At 52.4% G+C, this 26,156-nt stretch overlaps 1 protein-coding gene across 1 annotated transcript in view; it reads left to right on the forward strand.

Annotated features, from left to right (window-relative positions):
* The window catches only part of UNC5B (unc-5 netrin receptor B), a 59,316-nt gene that overhangs the window by 27,814 nt on the left and 5,346 nt on the right, over positions 1-26,156 (forward strand). Inside the window, exons 3-14 of the mRNA XM_041490061.1 lie at positions 13,329-13,550; positions 17,428-17,571; positions 19,116-19,219; positions 19,734-19,914; positions 20,450-20,617; positions 22,272-22,436; positions 23,127-23,159; positions 23,651-23,845; positions 24,164-24,556; positions 25,144-25,231; positions 25,314-25,482; positions 25,580-25,813. Of these exons, the coding sequence (XP_041345995.1) occupies positions 13,329-13,550; positions 17,428-17,571; positions 19,116-19,219; positions 19,734-19,914; positions 20,450-20,617; positions 22,272-22,436; positions 23,127-23,159; positions 23,651-23,845; positions 24,164-24,556; positions 25,144-25,231; positions 25,314-25,482; positions 25,580-25,813 (2,096 nt within the window). The remainder of the gene's footprint in view (positions 1-13,328; positions 13,551-17,427; positions 17,572-19,115; positions 19,220-19,733; positions 19,915-20,449; positions 20,618-22,271; positions 22,437-23,126; positions 23,160-23,650; positions 23,846-24,163; positions 24,557-25,143; positions 25,232-25,313; positions 25,483-25,579; positions 25,814-26,156) is intronic.

The following is a 26,156-nucleotide window of genomic DNA, read 5'->3' on the forward strand; positions in this document are numbered from 1 at the left end:
GGGATGCAGAGAATGAAACAGCCATGTAGAACACCTGAGAAAGAAAAAAGAAAGTGAAAACAGGTGAAATAAATGTGTTTGTACTGGAATCAGGTTAAAAAAGGAATCAGGAATGGTATTACAAAAGAGAATGCTGTCAGTTTAGGGGTAGGGAGGATGAAAAAAATAATCTAAAAGTATTGTTTTGGCATGCCAGGAAGTTCTGGTAATCACTATAACCAAGAGCTGTTACAAACAAAGCCATGGGGTTTTTCTCTCTGGAAAAGCTGCGGATCAGAATCTGTCCTGCTCCGTGGGGCTGTTTGGTGGGTGCTCCTCTCCCTGTCCCCCTGGGTCTGGGGGCATCCACTGTAACACCAGCCTGCCTCAAACAAAGTGAACCTGGCAGCTCTGCTTCAAAATGTGTATGTTCAGCTCTTTCTGCTCTCCTCACACTTCATTTATATTTTTTTTTCTGCCTGTTGGGGTTAAGGCCCCTTTTCCTCTTTTCTTTCTCCTTCGCTCTTAATTGCCTGTTAAATAATTTAAATATTTAGGACTAAAGGGCTTCAATTATCCATTAATTTACATTAGTAATTTATATATCAGGCTGAATGGACACACTGTTAGTGTAATGGGTCCCTGTGGACTGGCAGGAAGGGGGCTGCAGTGCATTTTCCTGGCAGCGTGGATGTTTCCTTACACCTCCCAGCTTGGATGTCAAGCATGTGAGAGGGACCCCTGCTCTGGGGTCTGGGGTCTCATCTTCTTGGGATGGAGGTGTTTGGGTTTAAAGGAGGGGAGCATTTGTGGGGTTTTTTTTCAGTTTTAACTGTGCCTGCAGGGGGCTGGATGTGTTTTGTGTTGGTGGACATCGTGGAAGCATGGAATGGTTTGGATTGGAAGGGATCTTCAAGGGATTTTCCAGCACCCCTGCCACTATCCCAGGCTGCTCCAAGCCCTGTCCAGCCTGGCCTGGGACACTTTCAGGGATGGGACAGCCACAGCTTCTCTGGGCAGCCTGTGCCAGGGTGTCCTCTACTCTTACAGGGAAGAATTCCTGCCCAATATCCCGCCCAACCCTGCCCTCTGGCAGTGTGCTGGCACTCCATGCCCTTCTCCAAAGTCCCTCTCCAGCCCTCTTGGAGCCCTTTCAGGCACTGGAAGGGGCTCTGAGGTCTCCCTGGAGCCTTTCCTTCTCCAGGCTGAACACCCCCAGCTCTCCCAGCCTGGCTGAACCCAAGAATCTCCCTGAGCAGGGACAAGGTTAATTTGGGAGATGCAGCACAGGGTTTTGGGGGCTTCCTGAGGCTAAGCCCCTGGCAGAGCTCTCCGTGGGTGCTTTGGGGGTGCCATGGGTGCTTTGGGGGTGCTGGGAAGCAGATCCAGGCCTGGGCTTAGCCTTGGAGCCCAGTGTCCCCTGGCCAGTGACAGCTGGCTCTCCCTCCTGTCCGCCTGCCCCAGGACTGGGATGGGGCAACACCTGTGTTCAGAAAATGTCAGGGGGAGGATTTGGGGGTTTCCAAGTGCTTGTGCATGTTTGGTTTGAGCCCAACCCAACCCCCACCAGCGCTGGGCTAGCTGGCAGTCCTGGTGACAAGTCACAGTGCACATTGCCAATCCAAGCAGGAATTCTCATGATCCATCCCTGATGGGCTCAGGAATCAGGCAGCATCCAGACTATAGTGCAGGGCAGAGAGGCTGTGAAAATGCATATTTTATGATTGGCCTTTCGCAAATATTAAAATGAATATTATATGTGTTATGTTAGAAAGTTATGCTGTATTAATTTTCTTACGTAGTGTGTTAAATATAGTTTTAGGTTATAACATAATGTTAAAATAGAAACTATGCTATGTAAGATACTTTTTTTAAAGAGAGGAATGAGGTGCTCGCACTGAGATAGCAGCCACAGGACACCTAAATCTTTCAGAGAAAAAGAATTTATTGCTCTCTTATCAGAAGAAAGGAACTTCTTCCTGCCTTGCTCGGCCATGAAGATGCCCATCAGGATTAAGTGGAAGAAGTTGACACTGACCAGACAGGATCCTTTGTTTGAATGGAATTTATGCATTGTGTATGAGGTGTATGAATATGCAACAGGCTATTGCTTTTAAGGGTTAATCCTCTGCTAACGTGTGTCCTTTTTCAGGCTTATTTTGCCCAGAAAAAGGTACGCAGACGTCCGTATCTCTTTGTTCTTATTGTCTCGTATTGCCCTAATCTCAATTGTCCAACTTTTTATTACTCTAATTCTATTACTATTTTTATAACCATTTTATAACTATTAAACTTTAAAATTTTTTTTTAAAAAGCGATTGGCGTTTTTCACGAGGCCATTCACGGGTCGGGCTCCGGGGAGGAGCAGATGGGAGCCGAGCTGTGTGCCCGTGTGTGCCCGGGCTGCGGGGCCGTGCCCGCTCCGCTGTGCCCCGCTCGCCCGGAGCTCGCCCGGAGCTCAGTGACTCCGATTAGCCACGGCACGGCCGTGGTTAAAGCAATTAGTGCAAATCGTTTATGGAAATGGACAGCCGGGGGAAAAGTACAAGGCTGGTGGGCACTTGTTTCCTGCTTTTTCCATGACGTTCAGTATGGGTGACCCTTTGCCCTTGCTCCCTTGGGAGCTTTGTGGATCACCTGGAAGCCTAGGATGCTGCAGAGGGATGCTCAGGATGCTGTGTTGGGATGCCCAGGATGCTGCAGAGGGATGCCCAGGATGCTGTGTTGGGATGCCCAGGATGGTGCAGAGGGATGCCCAGTGTCTCTGCCCTCAGAGGTGCCTCTGAGCCCTGCAGGAGCCATTCCACTGCTGTGTCTGGCATGTTCTGCACTCACCAGAGCCATGCTCGGCTTTTGGAGATGCTCAGTGTATTTGTCACTGATTTCAATATGCCAAACTTCGTTTTACTTGTCAGCATTGTGTATTTTGAAGGTCAATTTTTATCAGTACCTTGGGGTCTCAGCAGAGGGAGGGGAAGGTGTGGGAGGAAATGTTGGCTTGTTGCAGCATCAGCAGGGATGCTTCCAGGTGGAGTCCCACCTAGACAGGGTGGCACAGACCCCCAAAACTGGGGCATTTCCAGCCCAGGCACCTCCAGCAGCAAGAGGTACCCATGTTGAGACAAAAAGGATGCTTGTGGGAGTTTGGGCCACCTAGGAGTTTAGTTTGGTGCTGCACACCAGCAGGCATGTGTGTGCCAGAGGACAAAAGGAGGAAAGAGAAGCTCGGTGGTGTGGGAGCACAGGCTCTGTCCAGAGAAGAAAAGGTGGAAATTCCCAGTGGTGAGAAAGGAAGAAACCTGTGGCGACACAGGGTCCAGTGGAATTGAAATGCCAGAGAGGGGAGGAGGGCACCAAACAACGCTAGGAAGCTCCTGAAGGCTCCCCACCTCCCTGGAAATGGAGCCTGAGGGGAAAAGGCTTTGTTTTTTGTGGGGGTTTCCTTCCGTGCTCCCCAAACCTCATGGTTTTTATCAAACCACAGCTTTTTTTCTCTGTGTTAAAGCGGGTGTGAGGTGCTGGGAGCCCAGCTGGCTGCAGGGTTTAGAGGGACAGGAATAAAACTAATCAAGGTAATTGCTAAAATCCTTTTGCCACTGGCTGGACACCTCTCTTTGTGCCACAGAGGGGAAGCCACGATGGGCTTGAGGTACTTGCCCTCCATCCCACCTGCTCCTGGCTTCAGGGATCAAATCCTAGCACAGAAAAAGGGGATGGGGAAGCCTTGTCGTCTAAGCTACTCTCACTGGTGGTTTGGAGGCTTATTCTTTAATAAGGATATTGCTGAAAGAGGGGGGAGAGAGAGAAAAATCTTAATATTTGACATTCAGCATCAGCAGGGATTATTTTTTTTTCCTTAAATCTTTTTCTATCCCTGTTCCTCCCCTTCCCCCCATTTTTTCCTTCTATTTTTCCCCACAGTAAAATGAGAAGGGAAGAAAAGGGCAGAGAAAGGACAACAAAAAGCAATATTTCCAGCCTCCATTTGTGGTGGATATTTTGTTGTTGTCGGGGTGTTTTTTTTTTTTTTTTTTTTTTTTTTATCATAGCAACAAATCTGAAAGATTAAGGGCAACTTTAAAGACTGTTTAATAAAGGGACCTTAATCAGCCTCTCCTGTGATGTTCCTCCCCCAGCTGAATTAATGGGGAATTTGAGGCACGGAGTGGACCTTTTCTCCAGTTGTTATTTTTTAATGATTAAATAATAACAATAGCACCATGATTAAAACGATTTCAAAGCAGGGCAGCGTTGCTCGCAGCGCCTCCCTCGGCTGAGCTGCCTGGGCTGGGGGGCGGCAGGTGATGCTGGGGTGGCTCCGGTGGCACAGGGAGCCCCGGGAGCTGCAGGACCGGGATGCTGCTCCCAGCCCACGCCTGCCACCGAGCGAGCTGCAGGAGAAAAGTGGGAAATGCGTCGGGAAAAGTAGGGCAGCAGCTGGCGGGGGGCTGGAGAGAGGCTGGCTGGAGGCGGTGGGAGCATCCTTCCAGGAGGGGAGCGTCCTTCCAGCCGGCTTTGGCTTCCCGGGAGGAGAGAGTGGGTGAGAGAAAGACAAAAAGGATGGGTGGAAAAAAAAAAAAAAAATCCAAAACTAAACACAACCCTCTCCCCCTGACTTTCTGTTCCTTTTTTACTGCTGTTCCCTTCTTTGCAGCCAGCTGCCTCAAGTTTTTGCCTTACCTTGCCGGCGCCTCGGCTTCCTCAGGGTGGGACGTGCACAGCCACCTCCTCTGGATTTTGGGACTAAAGTGCCACCACTCAGGACTACCAAACCTTGTGAGCCACTTTTAGAGGGCCTGGCTGGGCTGTCCCCACCTTGATGGGGTGCTCAGAGGGTGAAAGCTGCTCCCCTCCTGCCCATGGTCCCGTGGGATGTGCTGCCTAGGGAGGGATGCCCGGTGGGCAGCAGAGCATCCCTCTCTTCCCAAGGAGCACTGGGAGGTTCACAGCCCTGCTTGCTGCTGCTGCTGCTGCTGCTTTAAAGTCACTTTTCATGCCCAAAGTCGCCTCCAGATTTGCACGTTCAGGGGAAAAAAGAAAACCCACCCATTGCAAAACAGCCTCATGAAAGTTGCACTCTCAAGGGGAACGCTGGGGAATTTACATTTTGAAATATGTATGTAATTTGGGTGAAGGGGAAATCGCTCTCTGTCTGCAAAACTGTCGACTTTCTTTCTCCCAGAGTTAGCATTTTCCAAACTGCAGTGCTCAGTTGAACAGGAGACTCTTTTTATTTTGTTTTTTCCTTCTCTGTTTTCCAAGGAGAGCTCGCAGCTTCCAGTTGGAGTTTGCTGCAATTTGAAGGATAATTAATAATTCTTTGGACTTTCTGGCGTTAACCAGGGCAACAAGTCCCTATTTGTTCCTTGTTTTCTTCTCCCTTCTCTCGTTTCTTGTTGAAATGATTATTCTTTTCACAACAGGAGCCCAGCACACGCCGTACATGTGAATAAACAGCACCTTACCGCCTTCTCCGCTGCTGGGGCTTTTCTTTCATGGGCCAAAGCAAATAAATAAAAAGTTCATATAATTATTATATCCATTAAAAACAACGTTGTAGCTCAGTAAACAGAACAAACTCGACAAGAGGACCGTGACAATGGAATTAAAATAGCACAAAGGGAAGTGTCTGTGCCCGTAACAAGAACCAGCGCTAGATGAAATTTGGAGATAGTTTTCCGACAAAACTGCTTCCCTGAAGGGAATGTATAAAATAGCACAAAAGAAGCCAGCACAATAGAGTGTAACAGGGATTTGCTGCATAATTCCTTCTCCTTTTTTTCTTTCTTTCTTTTTTTTTTTGATTTTAATTCACTCTGTTTTCCGTGGGTATTTACGGGGATCCGCGCAGCTCATGGCGCCGCTAAAACCAGAAATAAGGAACAATTTACTCCAATCTGCCTGTGTCGTGTTGTAAATCCATTTAATGAAAAATGAAGAGATTTTTACCATAAGGGATCTCAGCTGTTTACACTTCTCAGGAGGCTTCGCCTTTGATTATCATAATCATAAAGATAAACAAAAGAGTAGTGGCTCCATAAATACTCCAGTGTAACTCACAGCCAACAAGATAAATCTCTCTCTTTCCAGCTCCCAGGGTGGGAAGTGCTGCCAGAGCCTGGCTGTTTCTCCTCTGGAGGTTGGGGATGGTTGGAATTTGGGTTGGACTCTTAGCTGAGGCTGGCAGAGGCACAGGGATGCTGTGGTGGGATGCACAGGGATGCTGTGGTGGGATGCACAGGGATGCTGCAGTGGGATGCACAGGGATGCTGCGGTGGGATGCCTATGTGAGGGCACCCTGCCTTAGTTTACCTCTCAGGCTGTTTTGCAAAAACCTGACCTGAGGATTTAGCTAAAAAGTCGATTTGTTTTTATATTTATTTATATAAGTGAGGTGGCTGTTGCATGCAGAAGTATCTGTGGGGCTGCCCAGCTCCTCCTTCCCACCCTTTTCTCAGCACAGACTTTGCTTTCTTTATTCTGTTCCCTGTCCCCATCCAGTCCTGGTTTAAAAAAGGTCTGCAGCGAGGGAGGCCAGCTGCAGGCTCTTCCTTTAGCTGGGAGAGGAGGAATCTGCTTATTTTTTTTTTTCCAAGGGTGTAATTAGGGCTGGCTGGGTGCACCCCCTCATTACCCAGGCTGAGGAGGAATGCTCTCTAATTATAAAGTTTGCCTGTCGCCGGGCAGGAGGGACAGGAGGGACTTGTAAGCCGCTGGGAAATGCCTGTCTGTCCGTCCCTCTCGGGCTGGGTGGGCTCTGGGAGGAGCTGGACGCCCTGGGATGGAGGGATGGGGCTGGATGATGCCAGGTTTGACAGGAAGGGACTGTGAAGCTGCTGGAAGAGGGCAGCCAGTGGAGGAAGAGGAGCTAGTTGTCAGGCAGAGATGCTTGGGGGAAAGGTTAAGTGGTTCTTTCCAGGTTTAGTTATTAATAAGAGTGGTGAGAATGGAGAGGCCAGATGCAGATTCCAGCTGCTTTTCCTGGCTGGTGGGAGCAGGAGGGGATGGGCTCCAGTTTCTTGGGGGCCAGAGAGGTAGGACAACACCTTCTGCACACCCCTGGACACAGCAGCCCTCTGGGTGCTGGGTCTCTGTGGTCCAGCTCCTGCAGAATTACCAAGCCTGGGGGCACGAGGGTGGTCACCCCATGAGCACGGCATTCCCGTGGGATTTTCAGCTCAAAATCCAGCCCTGCTCCAGACTGGAGCTGGGGTAGACTCATGGAATGTTTTGGGTTGGAAGGGACCTTTAGAGATTGTGGGCTTCCAACCCCCACTGTGGGCAGGGACACCTTCCAGCAGACCAGGGGGCTCCAAGCTCCATCCAGCCTGGCCTGACGCTTCCAGGGATGGGGAAGCCACAGCTTCTCCAGGTAACCTATTCCAGGGTCTCACCACCCTCACGAGGAAGAACTTCTTCCAGAAATTTCCCCTTTCACTTTGAACCCGAGTGAACCCTGGCTCTGGGTGCCACTGGTTATCCTGAAGGTTCCACACTCAGCTTTGTGCCTTCTGCTGGCAGCTTGGGACTGTCCCTTCCCGGGAGGGAGAGGTTAATGAGCCACACTGAGTTAATGAGGCTGGGGGTTACATCAGCCAGCTGCAGCCCTGGGGACCTGTTACATTCCCTGCAGCTCACACTCAGCACTTCCCAGCCTGTGTCTGAGCAATCCCAGGCTTTTGAAGGCACAGGGGTTTGTGGGCTCTGTGTGAGGAGGCAGCAGGGAGATGTCACCCTGATTTTTTAAGTTTTTCTAAGCCTTCTGATGTTTACATTCTTGTAACAAACTTTCTTACACACTTTATGTAAATAACTTATTGTTTTGCCATTATTTTATGGAGGAGGAGAAATTTGATGGACTGTTGGTTTGTCCAGTGTCATTGGAGAGGTGGCACTGTCACCCTCCAATCCACTGTCACTTTTGGAAATCTACAAATGTTGGGGTCAGAAATTAAAAAGTCCCTTTTTCACCTTGAAAAGAGTAGCGTGTCCACGTCGTGTTATTTCATGTCCTATAGTGACAGGGAGAGGGCTGCATGTGGGTGCCTTCAGACCTCCCAAACCCATGCTCAGTTCCAGCCTGTACCTTGGGCTGTCCTCCTTTCTCCCTGCTGTGTCTCCAATGGGATGTAACCCCTGAGAAGGCTGTGGCTTGGTGTGGCACTGCTCCACCTCATGGAGACTTTGTCTTTGCAGGTGCCACCTGCTGCTGTCACCTCCTCAGAGATGGGGCTGCGTGTTGGGGGCCCACATGGGTGTGTGGGAGGCTGAAAAAGGCTGGGAAGGGGATGCTTGGGGAAGAGAGGATGATGTTTGGAGGAGGAAGGACGCTCAGGGTGCTTTTAGGAGGGAAAGTTTGGGGGTGTGTTACCACTGGACACAAAGTTGTCCCAATGGCAGCCTGTGATGGGAAGCCCATGGGAATAGGACAGGCCTGGACTGGTGATGCCAGTTCCCCCTGAGCTCAGGGGTGGGCTGGAATGTGGTGGGATGCCTTTGTGTGCCTCCAGGGCTGGCAGCAGGGATGCCCTCAGTCAGGCAGGGAATGGCAGGGAGCCATGCCATGGCTCCAGTGTCAAAATTTGCTGGAGTTGAAATGGCAACAGCACTAATCTCTAAATGAGCCTGTTCATGCATTCTCCCTGGAGGCAATAGGAGGGGGGATTTGGGGTGGGGGGACAGCCCTTCTCCAGCCTTCCAGATACCTCCTGGAGCCAAGCAAGTGGCTGGAGCATCTCCTCCATCTCTTTCTCAGGAACCAGAACCATTCCCATCCCTGCTGGGAGATTGGAAAGGGGATTGGGAAGGCTGATGACTCCTCCTGTGGTGCTGCAGATAAGCTGTCATATATTTTTTCATTTCTCCAGGAGGATTTTAACCCACCTGGCAGGTTTAACTCTTCCCTGCCAGGCCTTCCCAGGAGCCAGCGCCTGCCCTGAGGCAGGCAGGGACGTGGGGAGGTGGAGGCAGAAGGGGTTAAGCATCCACAGCCACCGAGATTTAGCTGGAGAAACCCAGGCATCCCAGCCTAATCCCTGCATCCTTACATCGCATCCCTGCCTGCCTGGGACCGGAGGTGGCCGTGGGTGATGGGCAGCCACTAATGCTCCTGTAATCTTCCAAATATTTGGAGGGATAACAATTGCAGGAGAGAGGATTTTAACGCTTTCCTGGGGAGGTTTGCTTGGCCGTTGCTGCAGGGGGAGTTGCTTCCCGGGTTTGCCATCCCCGGTGCCGCGTGTTTGGGGTGATGGAGGGGGGGTTAAGGCTGGATCCTGCCCCGGTGCTGCTCCCTTTGGGGGGTGAGGTGGGTTTGGGGTCGTGGGTCTTGACAAAGTTGCAAAGGCTGGCGGCAAACATCTGCAAATCACCCCCCAGGGAACAGATGCTGCGGATAATCCAGCTCAGCCCCAGCAGATTAAAATGTGTGATGAGGGATGGGGAGAGGAAAAGAAGTGCCTGTTCCCCTCCTCCCTTTTCCTCTCGTTGCTCCTACTACACTCATCCCCAAGGCTTCAGGATTTGGTCCCGTGGGTTGAGCTGGGAGCTGTCCCCTCTTTGTCTCTCCCTGCCCACAGAGAGCTGCAGACACTCCGGAACACCGTGCCCCAAGTCGTGTGAGATTGTGGGATGGTGACAGCCTGGGACTTCCAAAAAAACCCCCCAGAAGAGATCTGGGAAGCAGGCACCCACCTCCAGCAGGAAGGAGGGAAGCCAGCAGATGGGAACCCCCTGCAGACGTCTGCCAGGGAGATGATTACAGGCAGCGGAGCGCGCTCTCAAATATTTATTAGTTTGTCACTGCTGGGAGTTTTATTGCTGGTGTGATTGCAGATCTGGAAATCCCGGCTGTGCAGGGCTCCTTTCCTGCTTTCCCATGCAAAAGCATCTCCAGTGCCTGCTGCTCCTGCGGTCACTGGGCCACAGTGTCACCTAGGGTGGCACCGGAGCCGCGGTGGCCTCTGGAGGTGATGGAGTTGCACCACCGGGAAAGTGCCTTTTTCTAGGGGGGTGTTTTGCAGTTGTTGCTGGGCAGTCAGAGCACACAGCAGCAGCAGCAGTTGCTCCTGCACCCACAGCGTGTTCCTCCCCCCAGTGACTGTGTGTGGATTTTTTGGGGGGCCCCCGTGAGTGTCGGCAGAGCGAGAGGTTTCCCATGCAGCGGGTGGCCGGGCGTCGGCAGCGGGGATGAAAGGCTGGCTTGATGGCTTGTGATAAATGTGCCCAGCATGGTTCTCCTCCCTTTTCTCATCCAAAGTCCCCGTTGTTCCTATGCCTTAATTCTTCCCCAGTGTGTTTAAATAGCAGTGAGCATTTCATGCTGGAGGAAAACTCCTTGCCCAGCTGCAAATGCTTTTTCCCCAGCTAATTTCTGAATGGAAAAATCACCCTCCCCCTTGATTTGCTCCCATCCATGAGTCTGGGGAATCTGTGGGCTTGGGGCTCCATGGCGTGGCCCCAGTTGTGAGTCTGCCATGAAAAAACCATCATCCTTTTCCCTTGTCTCCTGTTAGAGCTGCTTTTTTGGCCCCAGATCTTTCCTGGAGAGAAACAAAAGATCTCTCAGCTGTCGTGAGTTTGCAGGATTTTAACCTTTCCAACATGCTCCTGGCTTAAAAGGTTCAGGTGTTTTGGGTTCAAACCTTAAACCTAGAAGGTTTTTGTAGCCACCAAAAGCAGATGTTGGATTTGGCTGGTGACACCATACTATTCCCCCATCCTTGTCCCCAAAGTCACTGTGTCCACATGGAGAAGAACCTTGAAGTTCTTACTTGGGCAGAGCCCCTCTTGGAGCAGGGTCTGGATGGGATTTTTGGTACCACCAGGGATGTCTCAGTCCCAAACACTGTTCTGGGGGCCCAAGTGGCTCCACTGCAGCCTTCAGCTTCCCGTGCAGATGATCCCGGTGAGTCACAAATCCGGCATTTTCATCCCCATCCGGCCATGACTCATCCCCTCCCAGCTCCTCTTGGATGACCTAAAGTCTTGTTCAGCATCACCAAAGTGCTGATGAGGTGGGAGAAAACATATCCTTGGCGTTGGCTGTTGGAGAAGGATCTCTCCTCCTGGCCTGTGGATTTGGATCAGGGCCATGATCACTTTGGGGTGTCACCTCCATAGGGCAAGATCCTTCCAAAAGCTGGCTCTTGGGGATACCTGTGCCCGTTCCCAGCTGCCAAGCCCGGGCCTGACTTTGCCACAGGGATGCAGGGAGCATCATATCAGGGAGGTTTGCACACAGGGCCGTGAGTGGAGTTTTGTTGGCTGCCTCTGTTGCCAGTTCGATTATCTCCTGCCAGCCCCCTTTGCCAGGGAATTTAGAGCCGTGGCATCGAAGCGGTTTTTGAAATTAACCAAAAAAACAACACACAACCAACAGAACAACGACCCAGTGGATGAAAAAATTGATTAGCAAATTAAAAAAAGGATATTTGCTGCTGTGACAGGCGAAAGGCTGCTCAGCAGGAGAGGGGAGCAGCAGCAGCAGTGGCCTGAGGTGATCACAGGGAGCAGTGTGGGATTGTTCAGGGTGGAGGTCACACACCTTGGCATTCCCTGTCTCCCTGCCTGCCACGGGGCCTGGGAAAATTACAGGTCTGCAAATGAGATGGGGGAGGAAATAACCAGCAGCAGAGAGGTGGGGAAGAGCCAGGCAGAGAGAGAGAGAAATTAGCCCGGAGTTTAATTCATTGTTTCCAAAAGAGCAGTTAATGGATTATGACAAATGTCCTACCGCTCTCCTTTAGTGCTGTGTTAAATGGAAATGGAAAGTCAATTTTCCTAAATGGATTTTAAACGACTGACCTCGTGCTTTTTTTTTTTTTTTTCCCCTCACTGATTTTTGCTCAGGAAGAAGCCTGGTCATCTTGTTTTCTTGATGCATCTGATTATATTTTTTTCTCTTCCTCCTCCTCCTCACAGCTTGGGGTTCTGATTCTCTCCGTGCAGCGCCGCTCCTTGCCAAGGGTGATGAAGGGAGTGGGCTCCTTTCTTCTCCCTGCCAGCTCTGGAGATGTTATCGTGGGGTTGGGGATATTTACTGTTTTCCTGCACGCTGCAGTGCCTGGAGTTGAGAATCACAGCTCTGGCTGGGGGAAGAGAGGAGGAGGAAAAGCTCATAACTGCTTTGAGTGTAAAGAAAAGCCTCGAGATGTGACCTGACTGCTACTGAGATTCCCAGGAACAACAGGTTAAGCAGCAGCATCCCTGTGCACCTGTGTGGGGGTTTTTATTACTCCTGTGATATTTGGGGTTGATCTTAATGGGCTGGAAACAGGTCTCCTGCAGATGATGCTCAGCTTCAGTCAGAGCATCTTGCCAAGCTGCTGCTGGGAATGAGGCACCCTGGAGCTCCCACTCCTAAGGGATAACATTCCTGTGTGAGCACTGAGCTGCTCACCGCTTTTCAAGATTTTTCTTGGCCTGGCCTCAGCAGACACAACCTCCAGTTGTTTTTGTATTTAGATGGCTTTTGAAAGCAAATAAGCAGGAATATCGAGCTCCCCAGGACACAGCCCCCCATTTTCTGGGCTACTGGGAATCCTGGTGGTACCTTTGGGTGATGTTCTCTGGAGGTGCCTGGGCTGGAAGCCATGGCTCACCTCTTGGGTGATGCTGAAATCCAGGTGTTGGCAGGGGGTGAGATCCCAAATGCAGCTCCAGTGAAGGTGTGGATGGCTGAGATTTGTCCTGGGGATATGGTCAGCATTCCCAAAATGCCCTGCCAGCATTTTGCTTGGAGCATTCCCATACATTCCTCAGGGCTGTGAGGAGGAGGCGTGGGGTGGGGGACACCAGCCCCTTTGGAGCCTCTCTGCGTCCCCATCACTATCCATAGACCTGGGTTTGTTTTGCTTTTCCCCTTGCAGTGTCCCCTAGTGAGATCACCCAGGTTTGGGCTCGGGGTGTGGATGGGGGCCCAGTACCCAGGTGAAAGGGGATTGATCCCACAGCTCTGGTTTGCTTTCACAGAATCACTGGGTTGGAAGAGACCTCCAAGATCACAGAGTCCAGTCCAGCCCTGACACCTCAACTGAACTATGGCACCCAGTGCCACACTCAGGCTTTTTTTAAACCCATCCAGGGATGGTGACTCCACCACCTCCCTGGACAGACCATTCCAGTTCTTTATCACCCTTTCTGTGAAAAACTTTTTCCTAATATCCAACCTATATTTCCCTTGGCGCAGCTTAAGACTGTGTCCCGTGGTTCTGTCAGCTTCTTCTTCGCTGGTTTTGCCTGTTTTTGCTTTTCCACCCATCCTCAGCTGCTGTTGCCCAGCTATGTGCGGGGCAGGGAGGGAGCAGGGGGACGTGGGGCAGCTGCTGAGCCTCTGGGTGTCCTGGCAGGGCTGGAGTACAGCGACGTGCTGCCCGACTCGTTCCCGTCGGCGCCGGCCGAGACGCTGCCGCACTTCCTGCTGGAGCCGCAGGACGCCTACATCGTCAAGAACAAGCCCGTGGAGCTGGTGTGCCGCGCCAACCCCGCCACGCAGATCTACTTCAAGTGCAACGGCGAGTGGGTCAACCAGAACGACCACGTCACCAAGGAGAGCCTGGACGAGGTCACCGGTGAGCAAAGCCCTCCTTCTCCCGCTGCTCTCCAAGCCCTTTTCCCTCTTGCCGCATCCAGGGTGTTGGTGGTTCTCCTCCAGGCAGGCTGTTGGTGAAAGCACCTTTGTGGCAGCAGAGAGTGGGCACAGACTTTCCCAGAAAAATCCTGGGAAGCTGTGGAGAAGCTGTGGTAGCTGTGCCCCCATGGCAGACAGGAATGATGAATCTGACTCCACGTTCTCAGAAGGCCAATTTATTATTTTATGATACTATGTTATATTAAAGAATACTATACTAAACGATACTAAAGAATGCAGAAAGGATACTTACAGAAGGCTAAAAAGCTAGTTCAGAAAATATGACTGCCACACTGTGGGAAACTTAGAGGAAAAGAATTCAAACAATTATTATCTCTCTCTCTGTAACCATTGTTTATAGATAGGGTTTGCTAGAGTGTGCTATTGATAGCTCACCAATAGTGTGTGAGAGGTTTTGACTTTAAGACCAATCAGATGCACCATTGTTTCTATAAGAACTGTAGATTTCTAATGATAAAGTGTTTTTTAATGCCTTCTGGATACTAAAGTCAATACTAATCATTACCTGACTGGGAACCTACTACCACACACCATGATGGTGCTGTGGTCACCACACCCCCCAGAGGCTTGGGGAAGTCACCCTGCCTGATTTCACTCTTACCCCTGTGCAGGACTTGGGGTTCTTACAAGGGATTTTGAAGGCAGCATGTTTAAATCCGATAAAAAAAAAAAAAAAGGGAGTGCTTTTCTACAAAATGCCTAATCAACATGTAGGAGTCATTGCCAGGAGGGGTGGCAAAGGCTGGCAGCTTATGCAGGTTCGCAGAGGGATTAAGTGTTTAATGGGTAATGAGAGCAATTGCAGGTAGGATTTGAAATGCCTGTTGATGGCAAATGAGCTCTTTTCTGCCTCAGAGGATAAATCAGCCTCTGGCTGCCTGGAACGGGGTGAGAAGGTGGTTTAGGCATTTTAGGGGGGGGTCTTACTCCATGGGATTGGGCTCTGCAGAGCTGCTCAGTCCATGCCTTGAAACATCCTGGCATGAGAACAAGACGTGTGGGGTTGGATAGATCACGTAATCAAGTAGATTTGCTAAAATTGGGATGCTTTAGCTCAGCACCCGCCTTTTCTGCACCAGTTTTGGTACCTGTGGCTGATCAGGAGTGGAGGAAAAGGGTCACCTTTCCCCTGTAAGATCTGCCCTCAGCTAATCCCTGCACGTGTGGCATCCTGAGGGCTTTAAATCAAGGCAGCCTTTTGAACTGCAGTGGTGCTGGCCTTGGAAGGCAGGCTGGGCTTAGAGGAGAGACTTCACCAGCCTGGAGGAGCCACCAGTATTTTGACAGGATCTGCTCTTGTCCCTGTGATATTTCCCACCCTTGCCCTTCCCTGGTATCTCTTGCTCTCCACCCTGTAGTAGCCACGAGCCAGTCTGTGCTCGGGTGCATCCCTGAACCTGCTCTGGAAAGGGAAGATCCTTTCTTTCCTCTGCAGCTTTTTGAGCCTTTCTCCTAAGGCTGCTTTAGCCATTCATGGGGTGTTTTTCCTCTAGAGGAAAACAAAGATGCCAGACAAAGTCAGAGATGCCCAGGCAGGCTGTCCCTTTGCTTCTCTGCAGGCTGACAGGAGCAGGGGACACTCTGTTTCTCTCTTTCTGGGTGCTTCTCTACCTCCCAGCTCTTGCAGAGGCCAGATTTGAAACCCTCACCACTGTGAGGCAGAGTCACTGCTGGTCAGTGACCGAGGAGCCTTTGCCAAGGGGTTTTTAATTTATTTATAACATCTGGCCACACTGGGTGGAGCCAAAGGTCTGTGTGCCCCGCACACAGCAGTGGAGGATGCTTAGGGGAAGATCATGAACCAGGACAAGGAGGGAGCAATGGAGCTGCCCAGTCACCCTCCCAGCTTTCCACCACTCACCATCAGGCACTCCCAGCTCTGGTGGCAACATCTGAGCAGTGTGGTCCAGCCCTGGGTGGAATCCACCCCCCCTTGTTAATTTGTCTAATTGCTGTTAGGACTCATTTCTCTGGAGCATCCTGTAGGAGGGGGTCTCGTGCCTTAGTGATGTGCAGTGTGGAAAGAAACACTTTTTATTTCATAGACTCATGGAATGGTTTGGGTTGCAAGAGACCTTAAAGAGGTTCTAGTCCAACCCCCTGCCGTGGGCAAGGACACTCTCCACTAGCCCAGGTCATTCCAAGCCCTGTCCAGCCTGGCCTGGAACACTCCCAGGGATGGGGCATCCGTCTGGGCGACCTGTTGCTGTGGGAGCTCACTTGCTTTGGTCCAGCATCTCCCTCTTAGATTCCAGTCTGGGGAGGAAGCAGCACACACCTCCTTCATCCAGGCTTCAAAGATGGCATTGCTGCTATCAGGGAGTGAACCAGCAGTGCCTGCAGGTGATGTGGTGCATGGTAAAGCTGCCGGTGTGGGCATCTCTGCCTGGCAGCCTCCCTAAAGAAAAGGGAGCTGGAACCAAAGTGGTTTAAGGTGGTAAAAAATCTGCATTTGCAGTGCCCGGTGTTGTTCGGGAAAGCTGCCGGAAAGGGCACGGAGGAGAGCCAGGCACAAAGGCACGGGTTAACATGGTTGGTTTTTAAGTGTCCTTGGTTAAAAGCTTGGAAAAAGGGACCTTTAAGAAGAAGGGGGGGAAAAAAAAAAGGAACTTTTAAGATGACGTGTCTTGAATGAGCCTGGCTCAGTAATGCTCTGACTGCGTCTGATCCAAAACATTTCATGCGGAAGAAAGCAAAAGTAGGCCAAGTCAGAGAGGATAATTCAGCTGGGTGAGGAGGGCTGGGCGGGGAGAGCGGCTCTGTTTGGGTGCCTGGAAGCCTTTAGGAAGTGACTCCTCTGTGCCACGAGCTCAGTCTTCAGTTTTGGGGACAGAGGTAGGGCGTTTGCAGGATGCTTCCCACCTTTCCATCATCCCACCAGAGCTTCCCAGATAGACAATATGGATTGGAGCCATGTCTGCATTCTGAGTCCTTTTAAAATCCCAGAGGTGCTTGGCCCAAATACCTTTGCTTTTGGGGTTTTCTTCTTGTGGTTCTTTTCTTTTTTTCCCCCCCTGAATAGTGACGAAGTAAATTGTATTTCCTTGTCAGCTCTTCTGCAGGAAGGTGGCAGGGAGACAGTAATTGCTCCTCACAGCACTGGGAGGGAGCTGTAACAAAATTACAGCTGGGGAGTGTGTGGCTCTCGATCACTGTGAAATTGAGGCGTTTTTAAAATAGAAACTGGAAAAAAAATGGGCAGGTATTGCTTAAAATAAGGAAAAGTAAGGCCCAAGTCCCTGCTGCCCTTGGTGATGATCATTGGTGCTCCTGCAGTCCAGGGGACCGTGTCCTGGTTGTGGTGGTGTCACCTTTGTCATGGCCCCCCTGCCATGGCCAGGCTGATTTCTTTAAGGTTTTGTTTGTCTTGTTATATTTGTATTTGAGTGGCACAGACAGAGATGGTTTCTCCCCACAACAAAGCCTGGGGGAAGCATCCTTCACACCGTGGTGGGTGGGAAGGGGTCTGGGCAAGGGTGTTGGATGCTGGGATATTGGGAAGATGTGGGAGAGAGCTGGTGGAGGAGGGTGCTGCCTTGAGAAATGGTGAAGAGATTCTGGTCCTGCTCAGCTGGGCAGCAGGGAAAAAAGAGGCATTTCCATAGCCCTGGCTTCATCCCCAAACCATCCTTCGGAGAGGGAACAGTCTCCCTGATTTGCGAGGTGCCAGCCCCAGAGGAGAAGCCTCCAACCCTCTGTCCTCCAGCTTTGCACATGCACCCTCTTGGGTGCTGCCTCAGTTTCCCTGCTCCTGGCTGCTCCTGCCCATCGGATGCTGTGCCTCTGTCCCCCTGCAGGGCTGCTGGTGCGGGAGGTGCAGATCGAGGTGTCCCGGCAGCAGGTGGAGGAGCTGTTTGGCCTGGAGGATTACTGGTGCCAGTGCGTGGCCTGGAGCTCGGCGGGCACCACCAAGAGCCGCCGCGCCTACGTCCGCATCGCCTGTAAGTGCTGGCACTGACGCCTCAGCGTTTGGCTTTTATGTTCTTCAGATTCTGTGCTGCTGTAGTGTGTGGGTCTGCGCTTCGTATCAGGGGATGGTGAGCTCTCTGCAAAGAGCAGGGAGACAAAACAATTCCTGCTCTAGCTGGGCACCAAGGACAAATGATCCAAATCTCAAGAGCATAAACAATGTGGACTGAAGAGAGAAAAACAAGCAGGATTGGACTGCATGGGCTAAAGCTGGAATTGGACAATTAACCCCAATATGCAAATGGACCAAAACTTATAAAAGTGAGAGACCCTGTGACCAGGCATTCATTTTTGTGACCATTTTGGTTCATCTTGGATGTAGCCCTGGCTGGGCTCTTGTGCTGCAGAAGGAGGATCCATAGAGGCCCTTTAAAAAATCTCTATTTTGTTCTTTAACTCCGTCTAGGTCAGCCTTCACAAGGCATCACTCCCATCTCCAAATGTCCTTCTCCACTTTCTGATCAGTTTGGGATGACCCATCCCTGCTGGATGACCCTGGTTTTCTCTCTCCACCCCAGCTGTAGCTTTGTTTCTGAGGGGCAGTGGCACTGCCAGGGTTAACACCGCAGTGCCCAGCAGCGTGCTCAGCGCTTCCCAGGGTTTTATTATCCTTAATGACCCAACGGATGGCACCTTGCACGCTCAGTGACTCCGGTCCTCTGAGTCCCTGCTGTCACATGTCACTGCCCTGAGCTGCTCTTGGGGGTGTCAGCCTGATCAAAGGCGAGTTAGTCAGGCTGGGCCTGCCTGAATTTGCTCAATTAGCAGATGAGATGGCGGAGCTGCAGGGGGACAGCCAGGCTTGCCCGGTCCCAAATGGATTTGGCTATTAGAGGGGTAATAATCCAACTTGTTATCCAAAACAGAGTGGTGGATCAGCTATGCTGCTGAAGGGTTATGCTGGGAAAACCACAGACTCAGAGAACCATAGAATCACGGAAAGTTTTGGGTTGGAAGGGACCTTAAAACTGACCTCATTCCAACCCCATGCCATGGGGAGTGACACCCTCCTCTAGACCAGCTTGCTCCAAACCCCCTTGAGCCTGGCCTTGGACACTTCCATGGTGTTTTTTGGAGCAGATAGTTCAGGAGCCACATGGAAGGTCTGGGAGCTGTAGCAGAGGATTGCAGCACCATCTAGTGATGCTCCTGCTCCTTCCCAGGCTATGGAGCAGGGCACTGCTGTGTCCCCCACATCCTGAGGGGCTCTGCTGGGATGGATGAAGAAACAGTGGATAAGCTGAGCTTAGCCCCAAAAGGAAAGGACAGGACGGGGTACAAGCTTGCAAGCACATGAGGGAGGAAATGTATCATCCACCATGTGCTGCCCCAAATCCATCCTGGAAAATATGATTCTTCAGCTCCTTCCTCCCAGGGCACGTTTTGCCCTGGCTGTCTATGCCAGAGCGGCTTCCTGACTTGAAGGTGCTTGGTGCTGAGGTGCTCACCAAAGTTTTGGAGGCTGCCCTGTTCCTGCTGCAGGCTGCTAACCCCTGGCTTCTCCTTCCCCTCCCAGACCTACGGAAGAACTTTGATCAGGAGCCGCTGGGCAAGGAGGTCCCGCTGGAGCACGAGGTGCTGCTGCAGTGCCGCCCGCCCGAGGGGGTCCCACAGGCCGAGGTGAGTGGCTCCTGAAGGAATGCATGGTGGGGTGTCCCATCCCACCCTGTCCCATCCCACCCCATCCCATCCCAGATGATCTCCTGTCAGCTCTCATTCAGCAGAACGGTTTGTTTTGGGCAGCAGCCTCTCAGCACACTTCTCCCACGCTTCCTGAGGTGCCTCAGAGGGAAGATCTGACAAGGAGGTGCCCAGGGAGTTGTCTGGATGGGAGCAGTCACCAGTGGGAGCTGAGGGCTGGGAAAATCAGTCCGGATGGGTTTTCCTACCATGGTAGTGGAGCTTTCCGTACCCACAGCTCCGTCAGCTGCTGGGAGCTGTGTGTTGGAGGGAGCCACAGTGTCCCATCCTTGGCCAAAACACCAGTAACGTGCCCCAGTCAGACCTGGTTTGGCCCAGTTTTCAGGAGAAATAAATCCAGTCAGAGGCAAGGTTGCCCAGTCAGTAGTTAAAGTGCTGAGGACATCTTTGGTCTTGGTGATGGCTTAATCCCCATCCCTTCGTTTCATGCCAGGTGGAGTGGCTGAGGAACGAGGACGTCATCGATCCCAGCCAGGACACCAACTTCCTGATCACCATCGATCACAACCTCATCATCAAGCAGGCCCGGCTGCTGGACACTGCCAACTACACCTGCATGGCCAAGAACATCGTGGCCAAGCGCCGGAGCACCACGGCCGCTGTCATCGTCTACGGTACCGGCCCGGGAAGGGGACCTTTGGTGCTGGCTCTGTCCCCAAGCCAAGGGGGATTATGGGCACTTCCCGGGAGTCATAGGAGTCACTTAGTGCATGGTGTTAGGTGATAACCTGCAGAACAGGAGCCTCTAATGGCTTCCACAGGCAGTAAGGAGAGGTTTGAGGTGGAGGGGTGGAAGTATTTCTGAGCGGTCTCGGCTGGGTAGGAGGATGGATGGAGGTTGGATCCAGATGGATTACTCTGACTCTCAAAGCAGCTGGAAAGCTGTATTTGGCTGAACTTTGCTGTGAAATCAAAGATCTCCTCAGGGCCAGACGCAAAAATATTTGCCAAGCGGAAAAAGGACCAAAGCAGTCTTGAGCATCTGGGGCACAGGGTGGTGATACAAGAGGGAGTTCTGTGGTTTGCTCTTCATGAGGCTGAGCTGTAACAGGGGGTCACAGAAGGTGTTAGAACTCAAGGCTTAGCTCCAGCCCGAGGCTTAGCTGATGGATTGGGCTCTGGAGCTGACTGTGCCCATCTCCTCTGCAGTGAATGGTGGCTGGTCCACCTGGTCCGAGTGGTCTCCGTGCAACAACCGCTGTGGCCGGGGCTGGCAGAAGCGCACCCGCACCTGCACCAACCCCGCGCCCCTCAACGGCGGCTCCTTCTGCGACGGGCAGCCCTTCCAGAAAATCACCTGCACCACCCTCTGCCCAGGTGAGCAGGGCTCAGAAACTGCCATGCCCATGCTGCCTGTACCCCAGGCTATTGTATTTGCGGGGACCCTTGTGGTAGGGCGGAATCTCCATGTTCTTAGGAGGTTAATTCATTATTTTATGATACTATATTATGCTCAAGAATGCAGAAAGGATACTTACAGAATGCTAAAAAGATAATAATAAAAACTCGTGAATTTCTCTGGATCCCTGACACAGCTTGATCCTGACTGGCCAATAAGTCAAAATAATTCACAGCAGAAACCAATGAAATAATCACCTCTTGGATAAACACATTCCAAAGGAGTAAAACACTAGAGAAGCAAATGAGATAAAATTATTTTCCTTTTTCTCTGAGGCTTCTCAGCTTCCCAGGAGAAAAATCCTGGGCGAAGGGATTTTTCAGAAAATATGCATGTGACACCAGGCTGTGGTTGGGATTGTTGGGATTGTTCAGCCTGGACCAGAGAAGGCTCTGAGGTGACCTAATTGCAGTCTTCCAGTACCTCAAAGGAGCCTACAATAAACATGGAGAGAGATTATCTGCAAGGGCCTGGAGTGGCAGCAGGACAGAGAATGACTTCACACAGACAGAGGGCAGGATTAAATGGGATATTGGGAAGAAATACTTCCTTGTGAGGGTGGGCAGGCCCTGGCACAGGTTGCCCAGAGAAGCTGTGGCTGCCCCTGGATCCCTGGCAGTGCTCAAGGCCAGGCTGGATGGGGCTTGGAGCAGCCTGGGATAGTGGAAGGTGCCCCTTCCAATGGCAGGGGGTTGGAACAAGCTGGTCTTAAGGAGCACTGGGATAACACTGCCCAAAGGGGGCAGGTTTTACTGACGCCACCGTGTCCGGTGCCCGCAGTGGACGGCGCGTGGACGGAGTGGAGCAAGTGGTCGGCGTGCAGCACCGAGTGCACCCACTGGCGCAGCGCTCAAGAATGCAGAAAGGATACTTACAGAAGGCTAAAAAGATAATAAAAACTCGTGACTCTCTCTGGATCCCTGACACAGCTTGATCCTGATTGGCCAATAAGTCAAAATAATTCACAGCAGAAACCAATGAAATAATCACCTCTTGGATAAACACATTCCAAAGGAGTAAAACACTAGAGAAGCAAATGAGATAAAATTATTTTCCTTTTTCTCTGAGGCTTCTCAGCTTCCCAGGAGAAAAATCCTGGGCGAAGGGATTTTTCAGAAAATATGCATGTGACACCAGGCTGTGGTTGGGATTGTTGGGATTGTTCAGCCTGGACCAGAGAAGGCTCTGAGGTGACCTAATTGCAGTCTTCCAGTACCTCAAGGGAGCCTACAATAAACATGGAGAGAGATTATCTGCAAGGGCCTGGAGTGGCAGCAGGACAGAGAATGACTTCACACAGACAGAGGGCAGGATTAAATGGGATATTGGGAAGAAATTCTTCCTTGTGAGGGCGGGCAAGCCCTGGCACAGGTTGCCCAGAGAAGCTGTGGCTGCCCATGGATCCCTGGCAGTGCTCAAGGCCAGGCTGGATGGGGCTTGGAGCACCCTGGATAGTGGAAGGTGTCCCTTCCAATGGCAGGGGGTTGGAACAAGCTGGTCTTAAGGAGCACTGGGATAACACTGCCCAAAGGGGGCAGGTTTTACTGACGCCACCGTGTCCGGTGCCCGCAGTGGACGGCGCGTGGACGGAGTGGAGCAAGTGGTCGGCGTGCAGCACCGAGTGCACCCACTGGCGCAGCCGCGAGTGCGCGGCCCCCGCGCCCCGCAACGGCGGCAAGGACTGCAGCGGGGTGCTGCTGGACTCCAAAAACTGCACCGACGGCCTCTGCCTGCACAGTGAGTACCCAGGAGGGTGGCCACGGGCATGGGGACGTGCCACAGGAGGTGCCACTCTGGCTGTGGCGCTCTGGCATTTGGCCACGCTTTGTTGGCTGTGCCTCCAAGCTGATGGAGCAGCCGCTGCCACCTGAGTTTTAAGTGGTGCTTTTAAAAAGGTGTTTTCAAGCAGATTTGCCCCTTCCAGAGTTATTTCTTACCTGGAGGAAGAGATATTGGGGATTTTGGGGGATCGAAATGTGCTGCTGGCATTGAGGCCCCTGTCTCACCCCTGTAGGTTCGGGGTCTCTGCTGGAATAAAGCTGGTTGTGGGTAGGCAGGGCAGCAGGAGGGGTTTCTCAGCCACACCATGAAAACACCTCCCCTGGGTCACTGCTTGGAGTCCTGGAGGTGTTTTTTTGAGAAATAAACCCATAATGATGGTAATGGTGCTGCTACCTGTGAGTGGTAGCACGCTGAAGGCAGCCAATGCTGCCACCTGCTGCTGTGTGACACCACTGTCCCCTTTCCTGCCCGGGCATGGGGATGTCCTTGTCACCATGCTTCTAACAGGGTTTTGGAATGCCCCAGGGAACGATGTTGATCTCCCACACCCCTCACCCTGGGCTGGCTCACCTCCCACTTTCTGTTTCATCTCATCCCCATCATCACCTTCACCTTTTTCTTTTCTAACTTTGTTTTTCCTAACAGATAAAAGAATTCTAAACGAGCCCAAAAGCCACCGTAAGTGCTCATTTCATGGCCATTTTTTTTTGTTTGTTCCTGTGGTTTTGTTCTGTCGAACCCATGGTAGGGATTCCCTGGCAGCTGGGCGAAGAAAGGGTGGGAAGGTGGAGCAACTAAAGCCTACTCCAAAACTCCTGTGGGCTCCTCAGGGTTGTCTCTGTCAGGATGTGAGGGTTGCTCACAGCTTCATGAACCTGAACTGCACAAACCCAATGTTTCTGGGACCCTTGGTGCTCAGGTGAAGTTTGCACGAGCTGTGGCCAGGTGTCCTCCAAAGGTCTGAGGGCTTCACCTCCATCTCATTCTCTGGCATTGCTCTTCCTGCTCTTAGAAAACACTTTCCATCCTCTTGCCAGCCTTTCCAGCAGGCCCAGGGCACGTCCTTCCACCCATGCCTGAGTCAGTGGTGGGACTGGGGAGCGACGGTGGGTCTTGATATGCTTTCCTGCTGCCCCTTTTTTCATCTCCGTGTCTTTAATCCCTCTCAGTGCTGGAGGCCACGGGCGATGTGGCCCTGTACGCCGGGCTGGTGGTGGCCATTTTTGTCTTCATCGTGATCCTCATGGCCGTGGGCGTGGTGGTGTACCGGAGGAGACGCCGGGATTTCGACACGGACATCACGGACTCCTCAGCCGCTCTGACCGGAGGGTTCCACCCGGTCAACTTCAAAACGTCCCGGCATGGTAAGAGCCATGGAGGTCCTCACCAGCCTTAGGTCTAGCAGAAGGAAAGTCACAGGAGAGGGTGGATCCTCACTGGGCTCCCAGTCCTGTCTTCCTGAGGGAATATACTGATTTTTGGAGGCTGAAGGCTCTGTGGAAGTGGTCAGTGTTGATGGTAGGAATCAGGGCAGCTTGGTCTGGTGCCCCATGGCAGGGGTTTGGAATGAGATGAGAAGGTCCCATCCAACCCAAACCATTCTGGGATGTCTCCCACATAAAATTCTCCATGCCCTTGTTTCCACTGCTGTCTTCATCCCACCTGTGTTTCCTGTCTCACAGACAACCCTCAGCTGCTGCACCCGTCCATGCAGCCGGACCTGACGGCCAGCGCGGGCGTGTACCGCGGGCCCATGTACGCCCTGCAGGACTCCTCCGACAAGATCCCCATGACCAACTCCCCCCTGCTGGACCCCCTGCCCAGCCTCAAGATCAAGGTCTACAACTCCTCCACCGCCTCCTCCTCGCCGGGGCTGCACGACAGCACGGACCTGCTGGGGGGTGTCCCTGCCACCGGCACCTACCCGGGGGACACCGCCAGGGACGGCCACTTTGCCAACGTGAGGAGCAAAGGCCTGGGCTCCCAGCACCTCCTCAGCCTGCCCCGGGAGCATGGCTACAGTGCCAGCGGCACATTTGGCTACCTGGGGGGAAGGCTCACTGTGCCAGGCACAGGTAAGCTGCTGGCTGGGATTGTGTGGCTGCTCAACCATCATCTTGTCCCTGCGTGAGCAGCCCTTTGCTATCCCAAACGTGGCTCAGGGAAGGAAGGCAGAAAGCCATTCTCAAGACAGACATCTCAGGCTAGAGGTTACAGCCTCCTTGGGCTTGCCTCGGTCTTTCCCTGCCATTGATCCAGGGCCGGCACCTTGCAAAAAAACCCAAAGATTAGGCACCCAAAGATGAGGATTTTCCTTCCTAGTAAAGGAAAAGCATTGGCCTGGCTCATCCCTGAAAGCAGTGCAGCCATGGGACAGCCCAGAGGAGCTGTGGCTGCCCCATCCCCAGAAGTGTTAAAGGCCAAAATGGACAAGGCTTGAAGCAGCCTGGCATGGTGGAAGGTGTCCCTGCCCAGAGCCAGGGTGCTGGAACTGGGTGATCTTTAAGGTCCCTTCCACCCCAAAGCATTCCATGATTCTGTGATCTGGAGGTGTTCCTCTCCGTGTTGCCCTGGCTCCCTGCTCTCCTTGTGCTCTCTGGCTGGGGTGGAGGGTGGTTTCTCCCTCACTGCCTGTGACTGACCCGTGTGTGTGCTGTTCCAGGGGTGAGCCTGCTGGTGCCCCACGGGGCCATCCCCCAGGGGAAGTTCTACGAGATGTACCTGGTGCTCAACAAGGCTGAGACCGCCCTGTAAGTCACCCCGCTGGCCACCCACTCCTCGCTGGCCACCACGGAGTTCCCTGTCCAACCTGTGTCCCCTGTCCCTCCCCAGGCTGCCCTCTGAGGGCACTCAGACAGTGCTGAGCCCTGCAGTGACCTGCGGGCCCACGGGCCTGCTCCTGTGCCGTCCTGTGGTCCTGACCATTCCCCACTGCGCCGACGTCAGCGCCTCGGACTGGATCTACCAGCTGAAAACACAGTCCCACCAGGGAAACTGGGAGGTAAGGGGGCAACCCAGGCCCTGCAGCCAGAGGACCCTGGGGGGCAGGCACAAACCCTTGGATGATGGGCTGAGCCTCAGTCCTGATGTCTCTGTAGGAAGTTGTGACCCTGGATGAGGAGACCCTCAACACTCCCTGCTACTGCCAGCTGGAAGCCAAGTCCTGCCACATTTTGCTGGACCAGCTTGGCACCTATGTCTTTGTGGGGGAGTCCTACTCCAGGTCAGCCATCAAGAGGCTCCAGCTGGCCATCTTTGCCCCCACTGTCTGCACCTCCCTGGAGTACAGCCTCAAGGTCTACTGCTTGGAGGACACGCCAGATGCTCTGAAGGTAAATATCCCCTTCCCAAAGCTGTTTGTGCTGGCAGCAGGATGCTGCCTGGTGCCTCTCAGGATGGCCTGGCCCTGGGGAGCAGAGAACCTGATGCAACTGCCTGCAAAGTGACCCCAGTGAAATAATGAGGTGTTTACTGCTTTGCCTGTCCTTCCTCGTCCTCTGCCAGGGAAACAGGGAGGGTGTTGTGCAGCTCTTCTGCTGGGACCCCTCCTGCAGGCATTACACGAGAGGTTTGGCTGCTGATGGGCAGGTTTTTTATAGATCCTGCAGGGATCCATGTCTTTCCCTGCCCTGGAAGGGTTTTGTGGCATAGATAACATTCAGTGCATCGAGGGAA

The sequence above is a fragment of the Pyrgilauda ruficollis genome, unplaced genomic scaffold (assembly GCF_017590135.1).
Source record: "Pyrgilauda ruficollis isolate IOZ18807 unplaced genomic scaffold, ASM1759013v1 scaffold98, whole genome shotgun sequence".
NCBI lineage: Eukaryota > Metazoa > Chordata > Aves > Passeriformes > Passeridae > Pyrgilauda > Pyrgilauda ruficollis.